Genomic DNA, 21794 nt, shown 5'->3' with positions numbered 1-21794 from the left:
GTCAGCCAGTGACAATATCCAAAATAAACTGTGAAAATTCTCACATCTATATTTTGTCCTTTGAGAAGGAAACAATATATATAATCAAGCAATCATTTGCCTTAAATCTTTTGCACTCTAACCCCAGGCTTTAATCAAAGCAATGGTACTTGAACCTGTTTTATATACTGGGCTTCTGCAGAAGAGTTCTTTTGAAGAAAATGAAATCTACAGCTAAAATACAGTTTGAAAACTGCTCTACGTATTTTAGGAATTCTGGAAAGATCTGGTCAGACATCGGAAAATTGTGTATTTTGAATATCATTTTGTTCTCCACCTTCCCATGCATCATCCCTATACCAACCTTCATTAAGCTCAAGACTAAATTCACCTAATAAAACTTCCACAACATTGCGAGATCTAAAGCCTGATTCTTGATGGTCTAATCCCACCCACCTCTACCCTCACAGACCCCTGTACTAATTCTCTAGTCTGATTAATAGACTCCTAAATCCCGTTTGAATTTTTAAATTATGTTAGGCTGTTAGTATATGTGTCTCTCTAAAGCCATTTTAAATTCATCATGGAACAAGAATATTTAATTTTTTAAAAATTAAATCACTTGCCTACACAATAATTTTCATATATAAAATTTGAAAATTTGCAGAATTCCACATCTAAAAATGAGAATTTTACCTTAAGTAAGTGCTTATAGAAATTGATGGCTGTGCAAAGTAAAAAGCCTATCCTACTGTTACCTTACCTAGCATGAGTTCTTTTTTTTTTAGTACTTTACTATTTATTTATTTATTATTATTATTATTATTGATTGATTTTAGAGAGGAAGGTGGTGTGGGAGAGAGACACACACACACACGCATAAATTTGTTGTTCCACTTACTTATGAATTCTGTGGTTAATTCTTGTATTGTTGCTTCAAAATAACACTGGGTATAGATAAAACTAGATTGGCCTCGAGTTAGTAATTATCAAAGCTGGGTGATGGGGCCTTGGAAGCTTATTATACTCTACTTTTACAGATTTGAAAATTTCCAGAATAACAAGTATATATACAAATATATACCTGAGTGTGTGTGTGTGTGTGTGTATGTGTGTGTATTCACAAAAAGACTACTAAAGAAATTACACTATTTAAATAATTGGTTTCAATGCAGCCAGATCACCAGAGCTCAGGCTTCTGCTCTCTCTGAAAAAGACTTCCCAGCCTGATGGGCTGTGCTTGGTGAACAGAGGGTTGTACCCTCAATACCAGAGCCTGGCAGTCCATGTGGCACACCTTACCTTCCATGAGCACTGTGGGCATAAGCTCCTTCTAGAGGTACAACTGTGTATCCTGCAGCTAGCCTACCAGGGTATTGAACAACACTCATGGATTGAGGATTAAAACTGCTCCATATAACCTATCAAATAAGAAGTATCAAGAGGTTAAATTAAGAACTCATGATATTGTGGGTTCTGGAAAAACAGGAACTTCATGTTCACTAAATGTCCCTTGCACCCTGACAATGGTTTGCTAATGTACCATCTCAATAAAACATGAGCTTAAAAAGTTGGTTTCAGCCCTAACCGGTTTGGCTCAGTGGATAGAGCATCGGCCTGCGGACTGAAAGGTCCCAGGTTTGATTCCGGTCAAGGACATGTACCTTAGCTGCAGGCACATCCCAGTAGGGGGTGTGCAGGAGGCAGCTGATCGATGTTTCCCTCTCATCGATGTTTCTAACTCTCTATCACTCTCCCTTCCTCTCTGTAACAAATCAATAAAATATATTTTTTTTAAAAAAAAGTTGGTTTCATACAATAAAAATGTGTTTTTGATTTGGGGGTCATTTTGTGAATCAGTCAAGTTCTCATAAAAATATGTCAATATACTGAATACAAACAAATTTACTTCCATCTTAACTATCTAGGTCAATCAATCCTTACAAGTATTAAATAATTTTTTAAATTCCTCTGTAATCACTACTAAATCATACTTACAACATTTATAAAGACTTTGGAGAACAGCCTGGAACTCACCATATGCAAGAAAACAACTTACTTCCATCTTGTACTAAATGCCTTGTAGGATGTTCTCACTGGCAAGGCCAGAGGCTTCCCTTCTGCAAAAACTTGACAAGTAACATAAAGGTCAGAGCAGGTCTCCTGGTACAGTCCTGAAAACTTCAGCATTGGGTCTTCTAGAACAGCTTTATAACTCTTTTGTTCTCTCTTCCCTTCCAAACTCCCTCTGGAAGTATAAGAACAATAATGTTTAGACAAACATTTTTTAAGCATATAGGCAACAAATACCAAAGTTTATGACTGCATCACAGTGACCTTATGCTACCTAAATATTTTCCTGTATATGAAGTTAAAGTTACTTTTACATCTAGTAAAGGAATCTTAAAATCCTAACACACTTACAATCATTTCTATCTTCATCAATATATTTCCCTATCTTAAGGTTCTTAATTTCAAATCCTGTCATCAATGCTTGGTCTAACTTCCAGACATCACCAGCTTTCCAGGCCTTAGTTTCACTTTTATTAATTTCAAGTTGAACACTTATTTATCTATTCTTTCAAAACATTTACTGTACTAGGCATAGTGGCCCAGAAATGAAAGATAAGATAAACAATATAGCACTACAAGGAAATGTTAAGTCCTTGTTTCTGGGGTGAAAACTTACTTTTATTTGCATATTCTTTTTGTATTCTTTCAACTTTTTTATCCTATCTAATAAAAGAGAAACATGGTAATTAGCCGTCTGTCCGCTACCCTTCCCATTGGCTAATCAGGGCGATATGCAAATTAACTGCCAGCCAACATGGCGGCCGGCAGCCAGGCAGCTTGAAGCTAACATGAGGCTTGCTTGCTTCAGTGATGGAGGACTCCAATGTTCCCCGCCTGCCTTGCTGGCCTCTGAGCTTGCAGTTTGAAACATTGTTACAAATATAGAAGCTAAACAAAACCCCAGAAACCTGCTTTCAGGTAGCCGGGATATCAAAGCTGGAGTTGATACAGTGTTTCGATTATAGAACACAAACAAACCAGATACCTGCTTTCAGCAGCAGAGGCCTCAGAGCTGGAGCCAGAGCTAAAGCTGGCCCAGAATAAAAAAAAAAAAAAAAAAAAAAGGAAGAAAAAAAGGAGCAGTTGGGAACTTCAGTCACCCGCCAACCTGAAAACAGCCCTCAGCCCCTCACCCAGACTGGCCAGGCACCCCAGTGGGGACCCCCCACCCTGATCCAGGATACCCTTCAGGGCAAACCAGCCGGCCCCCACCCGTGCACCAGGCCTCTATCCTATATAGTAAAAGGGTAATATGCCTCCCAGCACCGGGATCAGCGGAGCCGAGAGGCCTCCCGGCACCGGGATCAGCGCCCAAACCCCCTGATCACCATGCAGCTCTGTTCGTGACAGGGGAAGGCGCCCCAATCCCCTGATCAGCCCTGCTCTGTGCCTGATAGGGGGGAGCTCCCCAACCCCCTGATCGCCCTGCGGCTCTGTGTGTGATAGGGTGTGGCGCCCCAACCCCCTGATCGGCCTTGCTCTGTGTGTGACAGGGTAGAGCCATAACCTCCCCATCGGCCCTGCCCTGAGTGTGACAGTGGCGGTGCCCCAACCCCCTGATTCGCCCTGCTCTGTGTGTGACAGGGGGCGGTGCCCCCAACTCCCCTATCGGCCCTACTCTGTGCGTGACAGGGGGGAGCTCCCCAACCTCCTGATCAGCCCTGCTCTGTGTGTGACAGGGTACGGAGCCCCAACCCCCTGATGGGCCCTGCTCTGTGCATGACAGAGGGGAGCTCCCCAACCCCGATCGGCCCTGCTGTGTGTGTGACAGGGTACGGAGCCCCAACCCCTGATGGGCCCTGCTCTGTGAGTGACAGGGGGGCGCTCCCCAACCCCTTGATTGGCCCTGCTCTGTGCATGACACGGGGGAGCTCCCCAACCCCCTGATTGGCCCTGCTCTGTGCGTGACACGGGGGAGCTCCCCAACCCCCTGATCGGCCCTGCTCTGTGCATGACACGGGGGAGCTCCCCAACCCCCTGATTGGCCCTGCTCTGTGCGTGACACGGGGGAGCTCCCCAACCCCCTGATCGGCCCTGCTCTGTGCATGACAGGGTACAGATCCCCAACCCCCCTGATGGGCCCTGCTCTGTGCGTGACAGGGGGCAGCGCCCCAACCCCGATTGGCCCTGCTCTGTTCGTGACAGGGGGTGGCACCGCAACCTCCCCATTGACCCTGCCTTGAGTGTGACAGGGGGCGGTGCCCCAACCCCCCAGTCGGCCCTACCCTGAGCATGAGTGAGGGTGGCATCGCAACCTCCCAATCCGCCCTGCTCTGTGCATGACAGGGGGTGGCGCCCCAACTCCCCAATCGGCCCTGCTCTGAGCCCGACCAGGGGCTGCACCTAGGGATTGGGCCTGCCCTCTGCCACCCGGGAGCAGGTCTGAGCCAGCAGGGCGTTATCTCCCGAGGGGTCCCAGAATGTGAGAGGGCACAGGCTGGGCTGAGGGATCCCCCTCCCCCCTGAGTGCACAAATTTTTGTGCACCGGGCCTCTAGTGTGTTTACCACGTGGATGTACTATCTGATCATTTCTTTAAATTAAAAGTGATAAAAGATAGGCACAAGAAACTATGAAAGAGGTAGAAACACCAATTAGAAATCAAAATTGTAACCATGTCCTCATTTTATAAATGAGGAAGCAGGGACTCAGAGATCAAGGATCACAAAGTTACAGAGCTGAGAATAAAAACCAGGGCAGACAAGGCCAAAGCCAACGTTCTTCCCACCACAGAAAGACACTGTACATCAAAAAGTCTGGGAGCTTGGGGGCTCCCAGTCCCAGAAAGATAAAAAAGAACAGCACAGACCAAAGCAAAGAGGAAGATGGTATGTTTGGAGAACTTCAAGTTGTTTGGTATAGCTAAAGCATAAAGCTCGTGCAGGAAGAAGCTAGAGAAGGAAAAGCAGGGGGGCAATGAGGCTAAGCAGTCACCAAATTCAGTCTAATGCCTTGAACATTCAAAAATCTAACTGAATTATTTGATATGAGAGTACTACTGTTGGATTGGTACTTATGACACCTTTGGCAGGAGTTTCAGAACCTAATGGAGAGGTGTAACTGAAAGCAAGATCAGTTAGATTTTCATTAAAAATTATGAAGGAAAAAGACAGGCTAAGGCTAGAGCAGTGGTATAGAAAAGATATTTAGCAAGTAGATTCAAGACAACTTGTGAATGATTTAATAGAGAAGGTAAGAGATGATGTCGCATGACTCAAATTTTTGTGTCTTAAACTGGATGAATGTTGCTAATAATCACCAAAACAGGGTGAGACAATATAGGAAGTTCAGAGTTAAAGGGGTAGGCTAATGATGTGCTCAATCTGGGACAAGTTACTTTTAAAGTGCTTGGGGACATCTAAAGTGACCGTGTCTTATAGGCCATTTGATGTTCAATTACAGTGCTAAGAAAAGGAACATCAAAGTGCAAATTGTTATTAAAACCATAGAAATAGATTAAAAGGCGTGGGGAGAAAAAACAGAATTAAAGAATTTACTATTTTCTGATTCTAAAGTGACACTGCCAGCTCCCGGCCTCCCCCCCCCCGCCCCCCCCCCCGCAAAAAAAGCACACAATGACAGTCTGAGAAGCTAAAAAATGGTTAGTACCAAATTTTACCAAACTTCTGATTAATGTTTTATCTTTGCCTTGAAATAGTCAATGTGTGTATCTGTTAATAATGGATCATTTTTTGTTGTTGTTTTTCTTTCCTTTTAATGTTCAAAAGTTCCAGAAACACATTAATATGTCCAAGAAATACTGAGAGGAATGAGACTGAAGGAAAAAGCCCTGTGCCAGATGATGGTATACGTACAGGACCTGTATAAGCATCTAGGGGAGTTTGATGCAGAAATTACCTTAAATGGGTGTACAAAGTATTATACAAATGGGCAGCGTAGTTGTTGACATATTGTTTTTACCATCACCCAAAACAAATAGCAAAGTGTCATAGTCTTATGTAACTTCTGCAAAGAAAAAGAAACAGTCACTCCAAGGTGCGCCTGACAGCTGAGAAGATGTATTCACTGCAGCTAGGCAGCCCTCTGCCTGAGGATCACTGGTTTACTGCTGACATATTACCAGTGATACTGTGATGAGTACTTTGTGGTAATTTTTGCGTATGAACACACTCCTCCAAGACTGCCTTAAAGTGGACAGAATTTCCGACACGGTTCTCCCTGCGCCCCACCTCCGTTCCACTGCTCTCATCTCCAGAGGTCGTGCCCTGGGCCTTTCCTTCAACAGCGAAGCCCCAAGGCTTCCCTGCAAGGCTCTTTTCTCCTATCTGCTGGCCCCTTTGCAACTGGCACCCTCATCTTAGACTCGCTCCCCGCGCCGCTAGCGAAACAATGCAGACCGTCCAGAGAGTGACCCCAACCCTCTGTCCCTTCCCGTGCTTCTGGCTCCTACTGCACATCCATGTGCTCATCTCATCCTCAGCTACCACATCTGCCCGTGTCCACAGAACTCTGCAGTCTCTGCTCCACCTCCCAGCCCCGGGTTCAAGGAAAGACCTTCCAATTACCACCTGCGGGGCGACTTTCCCGAGACTAGATTTCTTCATCTGTAAAATGGGACGAGTGACCCCTCAAAAGGTTGCTGTGCACAGCAACAGGCTTCGGAGAAAGTAAAACCGCGCTAGACTTCGGGTCTTATTCCCACCGCTCTCCTCCTCCCGCAGCGCCCTCTCCACGCCGCGTGCCCCCCTCGGCCCCGGCCACGGCTCTCCCCGCCGCCCCCGGCCGGCCTCCAGGCTAATAACCATCTTCCACCCTGAGCCCACAGGCCCCGCCTCCTCTCCTCAAACTCCAGCAATGCCCGCCCCGGCCCCAGGCGCTCTTACATCTTGAGCCGCACGTTGATGTCCAGGTCACAGCTGTAGATGTAGTGGAACTTCTCCGCCTCCCCCATCGCGCCTCCGCCGGAGCAGCACCGACAGCGGGAAGCGAGGCGCTGGAAAGACGCTGGGTTTGAACCAGCGGAGCCCCACAACACGGGCGCTTCCGGTCCCGCCTCTCGGCCGGGGCGGAGCCAATCGCTGCCTGGAGCGCGACCCAACGCGCCGGAACTCCCCGCCCAAGCTTCCCTTCTGCGCATGTGCAGAGCAGTCTTCCGTCTGGCTTAGAGGTAAATAGAATTCCGGCAACACAGCCGATCTGGTTGCTTCCCAGACTTTCAGTATTCTTCCTGTTTGGACAGAACTTTTCTTTTGTTGTTGTTGTTGTTTGTCTGTTTTTAAATAAAAAAATTTGTCATTTGAGCTTGAACTGTTCCTAAAATCAATCCGAAGGAAAATGCGTTTCAAAATGATTGTAGCAACTTTCACTGGCTACAGGCTAAACCAGGAAGTCACAAGACTTAGAATTTTGCGAAGTTTAAATTTCAGTGATCTTCCAAAAATTTGTAGATTTAATAAAAAATTTGCTTTCTCAAGTAACGACTTTCTCTTTCTGCTCTAAAGAGTGAAGAAAGAACTAGACAAAGAGCAAAACAAACTTATTTCCAGTTTTGGCATTTATGCTACTTGGGACAAGGCAGTTGGGTGCTTGTTTGCATGGGGTATATTCAGACCCACTGTAGCTTTGAAGACTGAACTCTAGTTGAAACCCATAAACGTCCAGTAATGACTCCAGAACTCAGGTTACTAACCCTCTGAACTACAATGCTTGTCTTTATAATATTTAATATTATCTAAAATTTTAATCTTCATTTCCAACTACATTCAAACTCTTTGAAGGCAAGAATAGTGTGTCAATATACTTGTATACCTGCCCCTTTAGTGCCTAACACATTAATGAGTTTAATAATTCCTTGTTATTATTATTGGTGATATGAATAAAAGTCTCAATTTTCTGTGTGTTTATTTGTAGTGCCTTTCAGGGCAAAAATATAAAAAGGCTAATGTACAATTTTTTGTCCAAAGTAAGTTCTCAAAAATATCTGTGGAAGCAAGATTAAGGAAAAACATGATAGCTATTCTCCTATAACTAAAAGGTGCAACAGAAAGAGAGCAGACTTAATTTGTTCTTAAGTATAACTACCACCAATGGTTGGAACTTACAAAAAAAATGTAATTACAGCAATCAATAAAAATTGAACTTTTGAATCATCAGAGCTGTCCAACAGTAAAACAAATAGTTACAAGTGCCCTGTCTATGGATAATTCCAGCAGTGGGTGTGAAGTTTGATGTCAGGTTTCTCAAACGTGAATAAAACATTGACAATTTGTAAAGAACTCAATTCTCTGATCCCAATACTTACAAATTACTTTTATTATAGTGTTATTTAATGTCTAAACCTAAATGAAACTTCATAGATAAACATACACATATATTTCTTATGAATTATTTTAAAACCAAATTTAAAAAATTAAATATAAAAACTTGAAATTAACAACCTTAAAGTAACACTATCTTTTTATTAAAATTACTGCATACAACATGAATATGGTATTGACTACTCTTACAATACCAGCTCTTTGAAATGCTGCCGGTCTATTCTACTACATACCGCATGGCAGTTTAATTTTCTTGCCTCATTTTCTATTCAAATTACTATGAAATCTTCATGTGTAAGTACTATAATGGCATTTGGCCTTTACTTGGCCCCCAAAACATTTTTTGTCCTAAGTCTATCTCTGTCCTTTTTTCATTAGCTCATAACAGTTAAAGTAATAGTAATTGACACCAACAGTCATGTCTCAAACACAACACAAATAAAAGCATAAAAATGAAATCTCAGTACTTAGTTCTAAGATACTCATTCATAGAATCCAGCATAAACTTATATTAACTTTTAAAAGATAATTATGAAGAAAAACTAAAGTCGTCACAGAAATCAAAACTGGCAGTGCATTTTCTGGACCAACCCTGGGTCAGGAAAACGTTGGTTAGTAGATCTGAATATCAGAGTACTCTTAGCAAGGCCATGTCCATAAGGGAAATGGAAGCTTTAGGCACTTCATTATGCAAGGAAAAGCATGATATTTCCTTTCCCAGGTGATCTTTCACAACTCATAAATATAGCATATACTTATACAACACAACACTTTTAGAATCCATAGCACAGACCACTGCCTGTCTTTGGAAAAAAAGCAAACAAAAAAAAACCAACCTTTTATACATGGATGCTTCTTTTGTGTAGCAGGCTACTTCATTGAGTATTTGGTTCCATATTTAATTCACCTTTGGAGTTGCCATTTTGATTTTGTTTTCTTATGCAATCTTGTTTCAATTTTATGTTTAATTATTCAACTAACAGATTTTAATAATGGTTAAGAATTTTTTTTTTACAATGGTCCATTCCTTTAAGTGACCCAGGACTCATGTAGTGATAAACAGGTTTGTTTTTGTCAATTTCTGTCACCCAATTAATCCTCTTTAGCTGGTAATAAAAAATTGCAGTCTTAGCTTTAAAAAGCTGCCATCTATTATTGATCTTTCATCAAGAAAAAAAAATAAATGTGATATTGTGAAATTGAAATGATCTCATAAAATTGTTGCTCCAATTTAAAAATTGCCTCTAGGAGTTTTCTAATAACTCCAGGTCATTTAGAATCTATTAACATGGTAGAACAAATAACAGTGAAGAAACTTGAAAAATCCTTATCTCATAAGCCAAGACTCTTGGCCATTTGTCAAGTGACAATGTGGAAAACGATATACTTGAGAATGTCTGCTAGTGATCCTGGAGCAGGAACTCACAGGGCCTGGGTGGTTCCATTAAAAAAATGCAACTTCAATCATCTACAAAAGGGAAAGATCAAAAGCAAACAGCTTTTCTGATACCTTAGAACACATCTTGCTAACGGATGCACAAAATAAATCAAGATAAAGTACAGCCCCTTATAGACTCAGTTCAAAATGATGGTGGCTTGATGCTAAGATGCTGAGTATAGTTCCCAGGCAAGGGGGTAGGGAGGTGTGCATTCTCCTTATTCCAGGTGTGGCTGCCTCTATAATAGCTCTCTGCAAAACAAACAAGGAATGCTATTTTCTCTTTTTCCTGAAAAGCAAAATTCCTCTTTGGATTTCTTTTGGTTAGTGAATACGGGTACTAATGCAGGTCTTAAGTAAAAGTGAATTGGTGCAACTTGAACTTTTGAAAAGTTGGGGATACCCATATTATGATAGAAACTCTTGAGAACACTGAAAGAACAACAAAATGAGGGATCGATTTTTGAGTGAGCTGATTTAACTAGTGTTAGGGAGGAAGGTGAGGCGCGAGGAGACTTCTCTGAGAATGTGATGTTAGCCTTGCAATGCTGAGATGTCAAAGAAGTTTCTTTGCAGAGGTCGGGGAGAAACACTGGAACTCTCTCAGGGTCCAGTGCAATTTTGTAATTCACAGAGTTCATGGGGCTAAGAGGGTTTTCTTTGTGTGTGTGTGTGTGTGTGTGTGTGTGTGTTTTAATTAAACATTTCAATTGAAGACAACATAAATAATAATCAGACATTTCTCACACAGTTTTTTTGTTTTTTGTTTTTTTTGGCTCTCCATTCCAAGGTCTGAGCACTACATACCTGTCACTCCCATATTGACTGAGGAGGGCGAGGAAGCACAGAGAGCTCAACCCACCACCATGTTGCTGATAACACATTGGTCAATTTCAGGTATATTATTTTATTTAATTATCTCAATAAATTAGTGGATTAGGTACTGTTCCCCTATTTTACCAAGAAGTAACTATAAAGTGGGTTAGGTGATTTGTATATGATTCTGAATAAATACAGGGCAGAGCCACTGACTTCATAAGCATGATATACTTACCATGATATGTTCCAGAGAAATTCTTGGATTTACTTTTTGCAACAGAAGATAAATTCTAATGGCAGTATCTTTAGCATCCTCTGTGTTATTTAGCACTGCTATTGATCCCTCTTCCTTTCTACAGATTAACTACGTGGATGGAGGAGATTTTGGCCCATTCAGCATCTTTGCAAGTCATCCGTTTATTTAACAACTAGGTGCCCAGTGCACAAATTCATGCACCTTGAAAGGAACTGTAGGCCACGAGGCTGCAGTGGGCACAGGCGTGGGTCTTGGCCCATTCTCCGCCCCCCCTCCTGGTCCCTCCTCCTGAGTCCCAGGACCCCTCTCTGCTGGCAGCCCTGCTCCCACTGCCACCTCCAACAGGCTGACAGCGCCGGCCCCACACACACCTGCTGACAGCACCAAGTGATCAGGACCAGCGCTGGGCGCCGGCAGTGAGTGTGAACAGTGGCTCTGGTGCTGGCTGCGGGTGCGAGCACCGGGCAGGACCCCGGCGCGCGGGAGCAAAGAATTTTTAGTAACCACCAGAGGCTCACCCCAATGACAGCGACCGGTGCCCTGCCTTGCTCTGGCGCCCCCGCTCACCTGCTCCACCATCCTGCTGTGGCTGATGCCCGCCATGTTTTGTGCACGCCCCGCCATGTCATAGCAACCTGTTGTTCAGTTGTTCAGTAGTTCCAGTTGTTCTGCTGTTCAGTCTATTTGCATATTAGCCTTTTATTATATAGGATATTTAGTGAGTGCTTAAACTATGCCATGAACTACACCAAGCATTGTTATAGACATTGGCTTCTACGATTTCATCAGGGAGACGATGGGAACACCATCTGCATATGGTACCATCCCAGCATCCCTCAGTGTGTGTTTTCTATGCCATCATGCAATCTGTCCTGTAATAACATAGGCCCAAAGAGCTGTACTTCATTTATTCTATAATATTGGGGGATGATAATGACACCAAACCTGCTGCTCAAAAGCCAATAATCAAGAGACAGGGTCTGATGGAAGGAAAGCAGGTTTATTCAAGAACCAACAGCTTCATAAGATAGGGGAATGTTGTCTCAAAGACAATCTTAACATCTCAGTGCAGACAGGGTTTTTTTTGTTTTTTGTTTTTTTTTACATGTTGCACCAAATTTTAAGACAAAGGACACTGGACATTAAGAAAGAGGTCCACCCCAGTCTTTATCATCTAGTGCAGTTACTTTTCTTCTTGTGTGTACTCTGCAGACAGGGGTTTTTAGGAGCCAGTAAGGGGAAGGCAGAACAAAGGAAACTGGAGGGTGTTGTGGACTCTCATTGGGGGTGCTATATGCTAGGGGTACAGTCGGCTCTGATAACCATGGGAGCTGTTCAATCTATGGTCAATCTATGGTCTGTTTTTTCCTCAGGCATTTCAACTCCAGGAGCTAAGCTGAAATGCCTGAAGATTGGAGTTGGCTTTGTTTGAGGTTAGTTCCTGGAATCCTTTAAGCACACAGGCTGTTTATCAGTGGTTGCATGTGAATTTACAAGTCATCATTTACAGAAACAATATTAAAAGAATGGTTGCATGGGTTTACAATATTACCTTTCTATATTTCTGAGAATTCAATGTTAGAAAAACCATTGTAATGAGTGTATCTTCAGCCTACATTATGTTTGATCTGCAATTCAGCCCTGTGTTCATTCTTCACTTTGTGCTTCTACATACCCCACAGGACAGATAAGCTGCTGTGTTTTGTTTGTTGTTGTTGTTGTTGTTGTTTTAAATATATTTTATTGATTTTTTTTACAGAGAGGAAGGGTGAAGGATAGAGAGTTAGAAACATCAATGAGAGAGAAACATCAATCAGCTGCCTCCTGCACACCCCCTTCTAGGGATGTGCCCACAACCAAGGTACATGCCCTTGACCCAAATCAAACCTGGGACCCCTCAGTATGCAGGCCGATGCTCTAGCCACTGAGCCAAACCTGTTAGGGAAAGCTGCTGTGTTTTTGACAATGCTTATTGCCTTTTCTGTGTGCATTTGGGTTTGTGCATGAATTTTAATCATAGAAAGCTTATTGATCCAACACTCAGACTTGCTTCTTTGAGACATAAGGAAGAGGTGTGATTATTATTATAGACAATAATTGGTGACACAGGTACTTCTTTGAGAATCCAAATGGGATTCTAAGTCATTTTGCTACCTACCCATCTACACTAATAAAAGTGAAACATGCAAATTGGTGTCACTCTGCTACACCCACCAGCCAATCAGGATGAGTATGCAAATTAACCCAACAGAGATGTCGTTTAATTTGCATATGCAGGCATGGAGCAAAGACTGAAGACGACTGAAGACTGAAGAGGCTTGGCTTCTCCACTGTAGCCAGAGCGGAGAAGCCAAGCCTCGCTGCTGTGGCCAGAGTGGAGAAGCCAAGCCTCTATGGCCAGACCAAAGGCCTGGGTCCTGGGTGCTGGAGGAAAACCAGTGCCCGAAGCCAGGGTAAGGAAGGCCTATTGCACGAATCTTTGTGCAACGGGCCTCTAGTATTCTATAAATGCACAGGAAAAAAATGATAGAGACCCTAGAAGGAAGAAATACCCTCATTGTTTGTATACATTTCTGGGGGACACCCTATATTTAGTACCACATTATTTTGCACTAAACAGATTGTTTAGTTTGTACTTTTTAAAAATATATATATTTTATTGATTTTTTACAGAGAGGAAGGAAGAGGGATAGAGAGTTAGAAACATCGATGAGAGAGAAGCATTGATCAGCTGCCTCCTGCACACCTCCTACTGGGGATGTGCCTGCAACCAAGGTACATGCCCTTGATTGGAATCGAACCTGGGACCCTTCAGTCCGCAGGCTGATGCTCTATCCACTGAGCCAAACCAGTTAGGGCTAGTTTGTACTTTTTAATGTTGACTTCACTGTTTAAAATGTCACCCAGTATAGTACTTAAGTGTTGTCTAGTGTTCCTAAGTGTAAGAAGGTTGTGATGTGCCTTACAGAGAAAATATATGTGTTAGGTAAGCTTCATCAGGTAATAGAGCAGTTGTCCATGAAGTCAATGTTAATGAATCCATAATATATATTAAATAGGTGTCTTTATACAGAAACACATAAAACTAGATTATGTGTTGATTGATGAAAATGTTGGGACCAGAGGCTCACAGAAACTTAACCTTATATTACAGCTAGGAACAATGGTTCCTTATATACAAATTCAGTGTTCATGGCTACTTTATAGAGCAAAACTACATAAGTAACCAGAATTGATGGTTATGATGTTGCAGAAGACCCAAGAGACACCAAGTGACACTTGAAAGAAATGGGGGGACAATGTTTAATTACGCCAGCGGACTCAGGGAATAGCTTTCCAAATCTGAGTACCGAACATGCAGGGGCCTTCATTTTATATCTCCCTGTGGTCTTTGTCCTGCAAATATGGATTATGCTTCCGGTCCTTTTCACGGGGCCTTGCAAGAAGGCCCTCAGGTATTGGGGGTCTCCAGGCCATATCTGATGGTTTGGCCTGGTGCCAGCGTTAATAACCCTCCCTCCAGGGCAGTGCACTGTTCACAGTTTTATGGCCTCTGTAACAGGTTCTGCAAGACCAGTGTCTGGGAAGGAGGTAATGACTTAATTATAGGTTATCAAGAATGGATTGCTGACATGGATTCCAATTGCTAGCCCCCAAAATATCAGGGTTACATTTGAATTAGCCCTTTTCAGCCTTCTCAATGATAGTATGAAAAGTAATATAGTGTTCCATGGGAGTACAGTAGACTGGCTCTTTACATTTGTAGGGTGTAGATGAGACAAGGACGGTTTTGCAGAGGTAGAAAGGATGAAGCAGAGATCTGAAAGATGAGTAAAAGTTGGCCAAGTGTCTGTGATTGGAAGGAAGAAATGTGTTCCTGGAAGAGGGAACAGCCTGGGCTTTCTTAAAAGGGGATGAATTGAGAGAAACACAGAACACAGCAGGAAGGGAGTATATTCATTTGCCAGGACTGCTGTAACAAAATAGCCTAAACTGGGTGACATAGAAAACAGAAAATTAATCTCATACATCTGGAGGCTAGAAGTCCAAGATCAAGGTGTCTGCAGGGTGGGCTTCTTCTGAGGGCATAGAGGGAGAATCTAGTTCATATCTCTCTAGCTCCTACTGGTTTGATGGCAGTCTTTTGTGTTCTTGAGTTTACAGAAATATCACCCTGATTTCTGCTTTCATCTCTTCATGACCTTCTGCTTGTGTGCATGCCAGTGTCCAAATTTTTCTTTTTGGTAAGGACATCTGTCATATTGGATTAGGGCCCACCCTACTTCATTAGGAAATCATCTTAACTAATTACATCTGCAATGACCCTATTTCTACCTAAGGTCACATTCTTTAGCCTAAGAACTTTGAGGGAAAACAATTCTACCTATAATTGACAGGAAAGATTACAAAAGAGGGTTAGAGCTAGGAGGAGCCAGGGCCTGGTTAAAGAACACTAAAAACTTCATACTTCAGCATTAAAGGCAAGGCATTAAAAAAAGGAAGAACAATGCACTTTCCATTGACATTCCTCCAGATTATGTGATTTTAGTCTGTCCTAGTCTTTGAGTGATTTTACCACTTTGCAAGTTATAGGCAACTAATAGCAATGCAAAACAATTCCTTCAGACATATCCAAATTGACTTCCCTCCACCATCTTTGGAAAAAGCAATTTTACCTTAATTTACATATTCATGTCAGTATTTTTGAACTAAAAAAATAGGCAAGATAGTTTAGTTCTAGTTAATAACTGGAACGAGATTGACAATGTTGAACTTTTTTTGAGCCCTGTGTTCTTGGACAACAGAGAAGGTAAGAAACCTCTACTCTTTGTGATCTGGGAAGATGGTTTACTACAAAGAACCACCCTTCTCCCTATGACTTACATAAAAATTGCTAATGAATCTCTTTTTAAGTTTGACAAGTCCAGACACAGACTCTAAATTTCTATTCTTTGTCTCATAAATAATTAACTAAGCTGTTTTTCTTCCCCAAATTAGCCAGACACAGAGAGAAATATTTCTTGTTTAGTGACTTACTGAGAACCCCCCTGATTATAAAAACAATCCCAACTGTAAAATCTCTCCAGCTATAACCTATCTATTTCACCCTATAAAAGCTTAAGATGAAACCATCCTGCTGAGACACTCTGATCTTTAGATCTGGAGTGTTCTTCCTATAGTTGCAGCCTGAATAAAAGTAATTGTCTTCCTTGTTTGGTGTTTGTCTTTGACAAGAACCAATCAATCATTGAGTCCAAGTACCTCGAAATAGCCCTGAAATTGGAGTAAAATCTAGAATTTAATAATCAACTTGTGGGTTCAGTTAAATTATTATTTCCTGTCAACCTTAGTTCCAATGTCAAATCAATTTGCTTCTCGTTTCCCTTCCAGACCTGAAATCTCATCCTGTAGTTCTTGCATCTATTGCTTGAACATATTGCTATTGGGACCAATAATCTCTAATTAAAAAACCCCACAAACTTCTTATTGGATATAACTATTTAGAATTAAACTGAAACAATTTAAAATCATATAAAAAGAAAAAATTCTGCAGGTAAAATTATACAAATGCTATTTTGTCTTTAGTGGTACTTACTGCAAAAAGTCATTTAGTCATATGAACATTTGATGACATGCATTCAGTATTTGCATTTCCAGATGACTTTAGGATTATTAAAAGTGTTTTTCAGTGCAATGTGCAGAAATTACAGATTCCCATTTTCTATAGAAGGCATCCTTTTAAAATGCACATTTTGCTTATACTGATTTAAATAGTTCTGCCTTGACTTAGAATTTTTCTGTGGTTTATTGATTTTTTTTTTCTTAGCCTCACAAATGATTTCACCTGGAAAGGAAAAAGACCTCTCTCTCTCTCTCTCTCTCTCTCTCTCTCTCTCTCTCTCTCTTTCTCTCTCTCTTACCTCACTCTTTAATTTCATTGAAACAAGATGATATGCATGTTATATGGGTAAAGTAATCAGAATTATGAAATAGCATAATGTATTTACAGGTCAGTATTGCTATATAAAAATATAAGCTTTATTCATTTAATACATGTGTAGAACACCTAGAATGTGTAAGGGACATGGTTTTGCCTGTTGTTACTTTTTCTTTGATTTTTCACCCCACATTGATTAGCATGGAATATAACCTTTATTTTCTATAATCACAAAAGGTTCCAGGACACCAGGACAGATACACACACACACACACACACACACACACACACACACACACTCTAGAGGTCTGGTGCATGAAATTCATGCATGGGTAGGATCCCTAGGCCTGACCAGTGATCAGGGCTGATCTAGGCCTTCCAGCTGCCAGCCGGGGCCTGCCTTCATTCTACACTGCCCCCTGGTGGTCAGTGCATGTCATAGTGAGCAATCAAACTCCTGGGGGGACACATTGCATATTAGCCTTTTATATATCTATATCTATATATCTATATCTATATCTATATATCTATCTATATATGTATTTATATAGATATAGATATATCTATATCTCTCTATATATGTAATTGATTATCTTTTGAGTAATTGCCCCTAGGTGCGTAACAATGAGCAAATCTTTGTTTTTATTAATATGTTGATCTTTTAAATACTGAGACTTAATAGTAAATTAAGTAACTTTGGGACTGGGAAAACTGTAGCCAAAATTTTTTAAAAGTGAACCAAGAAATTCAGTTTTGCGAGTGTCCCCAGGGAAGAGCAGTGATTAGAAGAAGAAGAAAAAGCAAGCATCTCCCTTTCTGTTTTGTCTTATGTAGAAGGAATGCTAAGGCTCCCTTCTGAAAGTGCAGTAGATTGTTAAGTGAATACATAGATTTAGAGGAAAGGTGGGGGGAGGGGGGGCGGCAAGTGAAACATCGCCACAAGGTGCTGACCTCTGCCTTGCCCCATTTTATGCCTAAGGAGACTGGCAGGCCCCTGACAGATTTGAATCTTGGAGTGAAATAATAAATTCTCTTTTGTCTTTTTCCTTCCCTTTCCACACCCCATCAATCAGAGATTATATCTGCACAGAGGCAGTCTCTATCATTATGAAGCTGGGCGCTTCCTGATGTAAAGCTGTATTTTAACAAAGAGAGAAAAGGGGAAGGTGAGAGAGAGAGAGAGAGAGAGAGAGAGAGAGAGAGAGAGAGAGAGAGAGAGATGCCTGGGGCAGGGTCATTCTCTGACCCCAAGCAATCTTCCTACCCCAGTCCAGGTTAAAACAAACACATCCACCCTATCAGCGGCTACCATGCCTCCTGCCTTTTGAGGAAGAGGCTTTCTCAGGATCCCGCCTAATGAGTGCTGCCTGCCACTCTCAGACAGGCTTTTACAGCGTGAAGAGCCCTTGGAACGCACACTGAGCCCTTCTCTCTGCTTTGCACTTCAAGGACTTCTGAAGCTTCAGGGGAAATAAGGATTCAGGATTTTTTTTCCTCTCCTCCATTGTGATGAGCAGTGTTTTTCCTGCAGAATGCACTGAAGCACCATGAAGACTCACATGTGGCTTTCAGGTCAGGGGCACTGAGGCGTAAGGCGTGTGGTCTGCTGGTCCAGGACGAAAGCATCAGGAGGTGCGTATCAGCACAGGGCCAGGAGCAGCCACCTGGCCTCCCTCCATGGCCCACCAGCCCTGCCAGGTAAATGAGGGGACCTGCGGTGACAGAGAGGGAGAGAATATTTGGTGGAAAACCCCAAACTGCTGTACCGCAGTCCTCTCTTACCTGCAGTTTCGCTCTCCTTGGTTTCGGTTATCTGCGGTTAAACGTGGCCTGAAAATAATAAACGGAATGGAAACCGGCCACATGGCTCGGGGGTTGAGCATTGACCTATGAACCAGGAGGTCACGATTTGATTCCCAGTCAGGGCACATGCCCAGGTTGCAGGCTCGATCCCCAGTGTGGGGCGTGCAGGAGGCAGCCGATCAATGATTCTCTCTCATCATTAATGTTCCTATTTCTCTCTCACTCTCCCTTCCTCTCTGATATCAATAAAAATATTTTTAAAATAATAAATGGAAAACCCCAGAAATAAACAATTTTTAAGTTTTAAATTACGGCTGTTCTGCGTAGTGATGAAATCTCGGTACACACACTCCCTCCCGCGAGATGAGATGCAGCGTCTCCACGTGCGAGCGTAATCACGCCGAAGCCATCTTGGTTACCAGGTGGAACGTCCTAGCAGCTCAGTGCTTGTGTTTAATAACCTTTCTTTTACTTAAATATCCCAGAAGCCCAAGAGTAGCGATGCTGGCAAGCCAGATATGCCAACAAGAGGCCATAACGTGCTTCCTTTCAGTGAAAAGGTGAGTACAGTTCAGTAAGATCTTTTGCAAGAGAGACAGAGAGTATATTCATATAACTTTTGTTACAGTATATTGTTATAATGGTTCTGTTTTATTAGTAGTTATGGGCATTCCTATCTTACTGTGCTAATTTATAAATGAAGCTTCATCACAGCTGTGTACATATAGGAAAAAACGGTATATTTAGAGTTTGGTTCTCTCTGTGGTTTCAGATGTCCACTGCAGGTCTGGGAGCCCATCCCCACGGATAAGGGGGAGGCACTGCATTGTTCTCCCTTTCTCTGCCTTCCTCGGCATTTCTCACCAGGCCTGCCAGTTCCGCCGAAGGGCCTGAAATGCGCTGGATGTCGAATTGTCCAGCTCTGGGCTCTGACTCTTTCCTAACCCTTCTCCCCTGCAGCCACCCAAACACACACAGCCTCCTCCAGTCCAGTGGGGAGGCTGATCTAGAAGTGTGACCTCTTGTATGAATGTCTTAGGATACAGCTGGGCCCACCTTGGATATTAGAATCTGGATGGAGAGAAGAGGAGTGGACAGGACCAGGTCTTCAATCAATAAAGGCAGAAGCCTAGTCCTGAGATGGGCCATCAGCGGGGAGAGGTGATGGGCCCTGAAGGCAGGAGCTCAGAAAGAGCAGGGAGTTTAAAGCAAGTTTATGTTTTTATTAGCCCCTTCCTGCATAAAAAAAAAAAAAATACTGAAAAGGATATTTTACATCTGCGTTAATAAAAGATGAATATAATTCCATTGGATCATATTTTTTTTCCGATTTTAAAAGAAATCAAAATATGTTCCTAGTTCCCTAAAAGCAGCACAGGTACTGTGCCTGCTGTGCCCAGTGGTATGTTGGCCTTCCTATGAAGGGGCACAAAGGAGAATGGTTGGACACAACAATGAGGGTCCGGTGTTTAATCCACCTCCTGGCCTTGAGTAGATGGTGTGTTAAGAGGAAAAATGAAACAACAGCTTTCAGAAATGAGGCTGAGGTTACCGTCTGATTGCAAAAGGTAGTTCCGGAAGGCCCAGGGAAAGGATTCAGAGAGAAGGATGGAATGGAGTCAGATTGCTCTGGTGTGGCCCAATGGGAATGATTATTCAGGCAGAGACAGAGGACCCGGACTTCGGAGGTGAGGGGCACATGCCTGGGATGCTTGTTGTCCTTGGAGCAGTCGGAGTTGTTCCTAAGTGGGGTGATGGTCCCTGAGAGCTTCACTCTGGGAATTCAGTTCACTGGGGAGCCTATTTTAACCTCAGAGGGAACGTTCCTTCCTGCTGGGATGATCTGTGAAATGTCTGAGCGGACTTCCTGACGGGTGTCGCTCAGTGGCTGAGCTTTGAATTATGAATGGTTTCATTCGTGGGGCCAGGGCACATGCCCAGGTTGCGGGCTCCATCCCCGATGGTAAGAAAGTAAAAGAGCTTCCTATTTCCATTCAATAAATTTGGGAGGCTTTATTACTTGTCAGGAGCCTAGCACCTGGGGCTAACTTGCCCTTAATTGCTGGTGACCCTGGATGAGTTACTTAATTCCTTTAAACCTCAGTTTGCAAGCCATGTAAAATTCACTCCATTTATCAGAGTTAGTAGTTGCTCAATAAATAATAATTATTTTACTATTGAATGCTTACTATGTGCCAGGTATTTTTCAAGCTGCTAGGGATTCATGGTTATTGTCAAGGAGTTCATAATCAAATGATGATACAGCAAAACAAAGAATTACCCCTCCTCCTCCTACACACACACACACACACACACACACACACAGTTGTGCATGCTGTGATAGAACTATACACAGTGAAACTATATATATAAGAGCCTAAGCAACAGGTTGATGCAGGAGCTTCCCCCTGGTGGTCATTGCGCTCCCAGAGCGGGAGTTCCACTCAGTTGACCAGGAACAGCAGGGCCAGGATGAGAGGGAGCGGCTCCTTCCCAGATCCCCACAGGCCACACGGAGGGACTCCACTGGTGCACGAATCTATGCACCAGGCCTCTAGTGCTAAAAATAACTAAATACTGAAAGGAACCAGAGGACCTGTGGCAAGATAGTAGCATTTGGTTTAAATTTCTGTATGTGGGGAGGCAGTCATAATTGTTCTGAGGACATCTGCTTTTTAAAAAATATATATATATTTTATTGATTTTTTACAGAGAGGAAGGGAGAGGGATAGAGAGTTAGAAACATCGATGGGAGAGAAACATCTATCGGCTGCCTCCTGCACACCTCCTACTGGGGATGTGCCCACAACCAAGGTACATGCCCTTGACCGGAATCGAACCAGGGACCCTCCAGTCTGCAGGCCAATGCTCTATTCACCGAGCCAAACCAGTTAGGGCAGACATCTGCTTATTTATTTATTTATTTATTTATTTATTTATTTATTTTATTGATTTTTTACAGAGAAGAAGGGAGAAGGATAGAGAGTTAGAAACATCGATGAGAGAGAAACATCGATCCGCTGCCTCCTGCACACTCCCTACTGGGTATGTGCCCGCAACCAAGGTACATGCCCTTGACCGGCATCGAACCTGGGACCCCTGAGTCCACAGGCCGATGCTCCATCCTCTGAGCCAAACCAGTTAGGGCAGACATCTGCTTTTTTAACCTGAGCTGCTCAATTCCACTCTGAGAAGGCACAGCAGAGTAAAA

At 42.7% G+C, this 21794-nt stretch overlaps 1 protein-coding gene across 2 annotated transcripts in view; it reads right to left on the bottom strand.

The window, feature by feature from the left end:
- Nucleotides 1-7036, bottom strand: part of PIK3C3 (phosphatidylinositol 3-kinase catalytic subunit type 3) — a 77602-nt gene extending 70566 nt beyond the window's left edge. The window contains exons 1-2 of one of the 2 annotated variants that reach the window (XM_081097496.1): nt 6896-7036; nt 2039-2227 (exon numbers count right to left, since the gene is read on the bottom strand). In XM_081097496.1, the coding sequence (XP_080953622.1) occupies nt 2039-2227; nt 6896-6963 (257 nt within the window). In that variant the 5' untranslated portion in view covers nt 6964-7036. The remainder of the gene's footprint in view (nt 1-2038; nt 2228-6895) is intronic. The other variant, XM_081097495.1, reaches the window with a different exon arrangement.
- Nucleotides 7037-21794: the final 14758 nt, after the last annotated feature.

The sequence above is a fragment of the Myotis nattereri genome (assembly GCF_964212035.1).
Source record: "Myotis nattereri genome assembly, chromosome: 8".
In the NCBI taxonomy this organism is placed as follows: domain Eukaryota; kingdom Metazoa; phylum Chordata; class Mammalia; order Chiroptera; family Vespertilionidae; genus Myotis; species Myotis nattereri.
The sequence above is the reverse complement of the archived record's forward strand: the minus strand, read 5'-3'. Positions and strand labels throughout refer to the sequence as shown.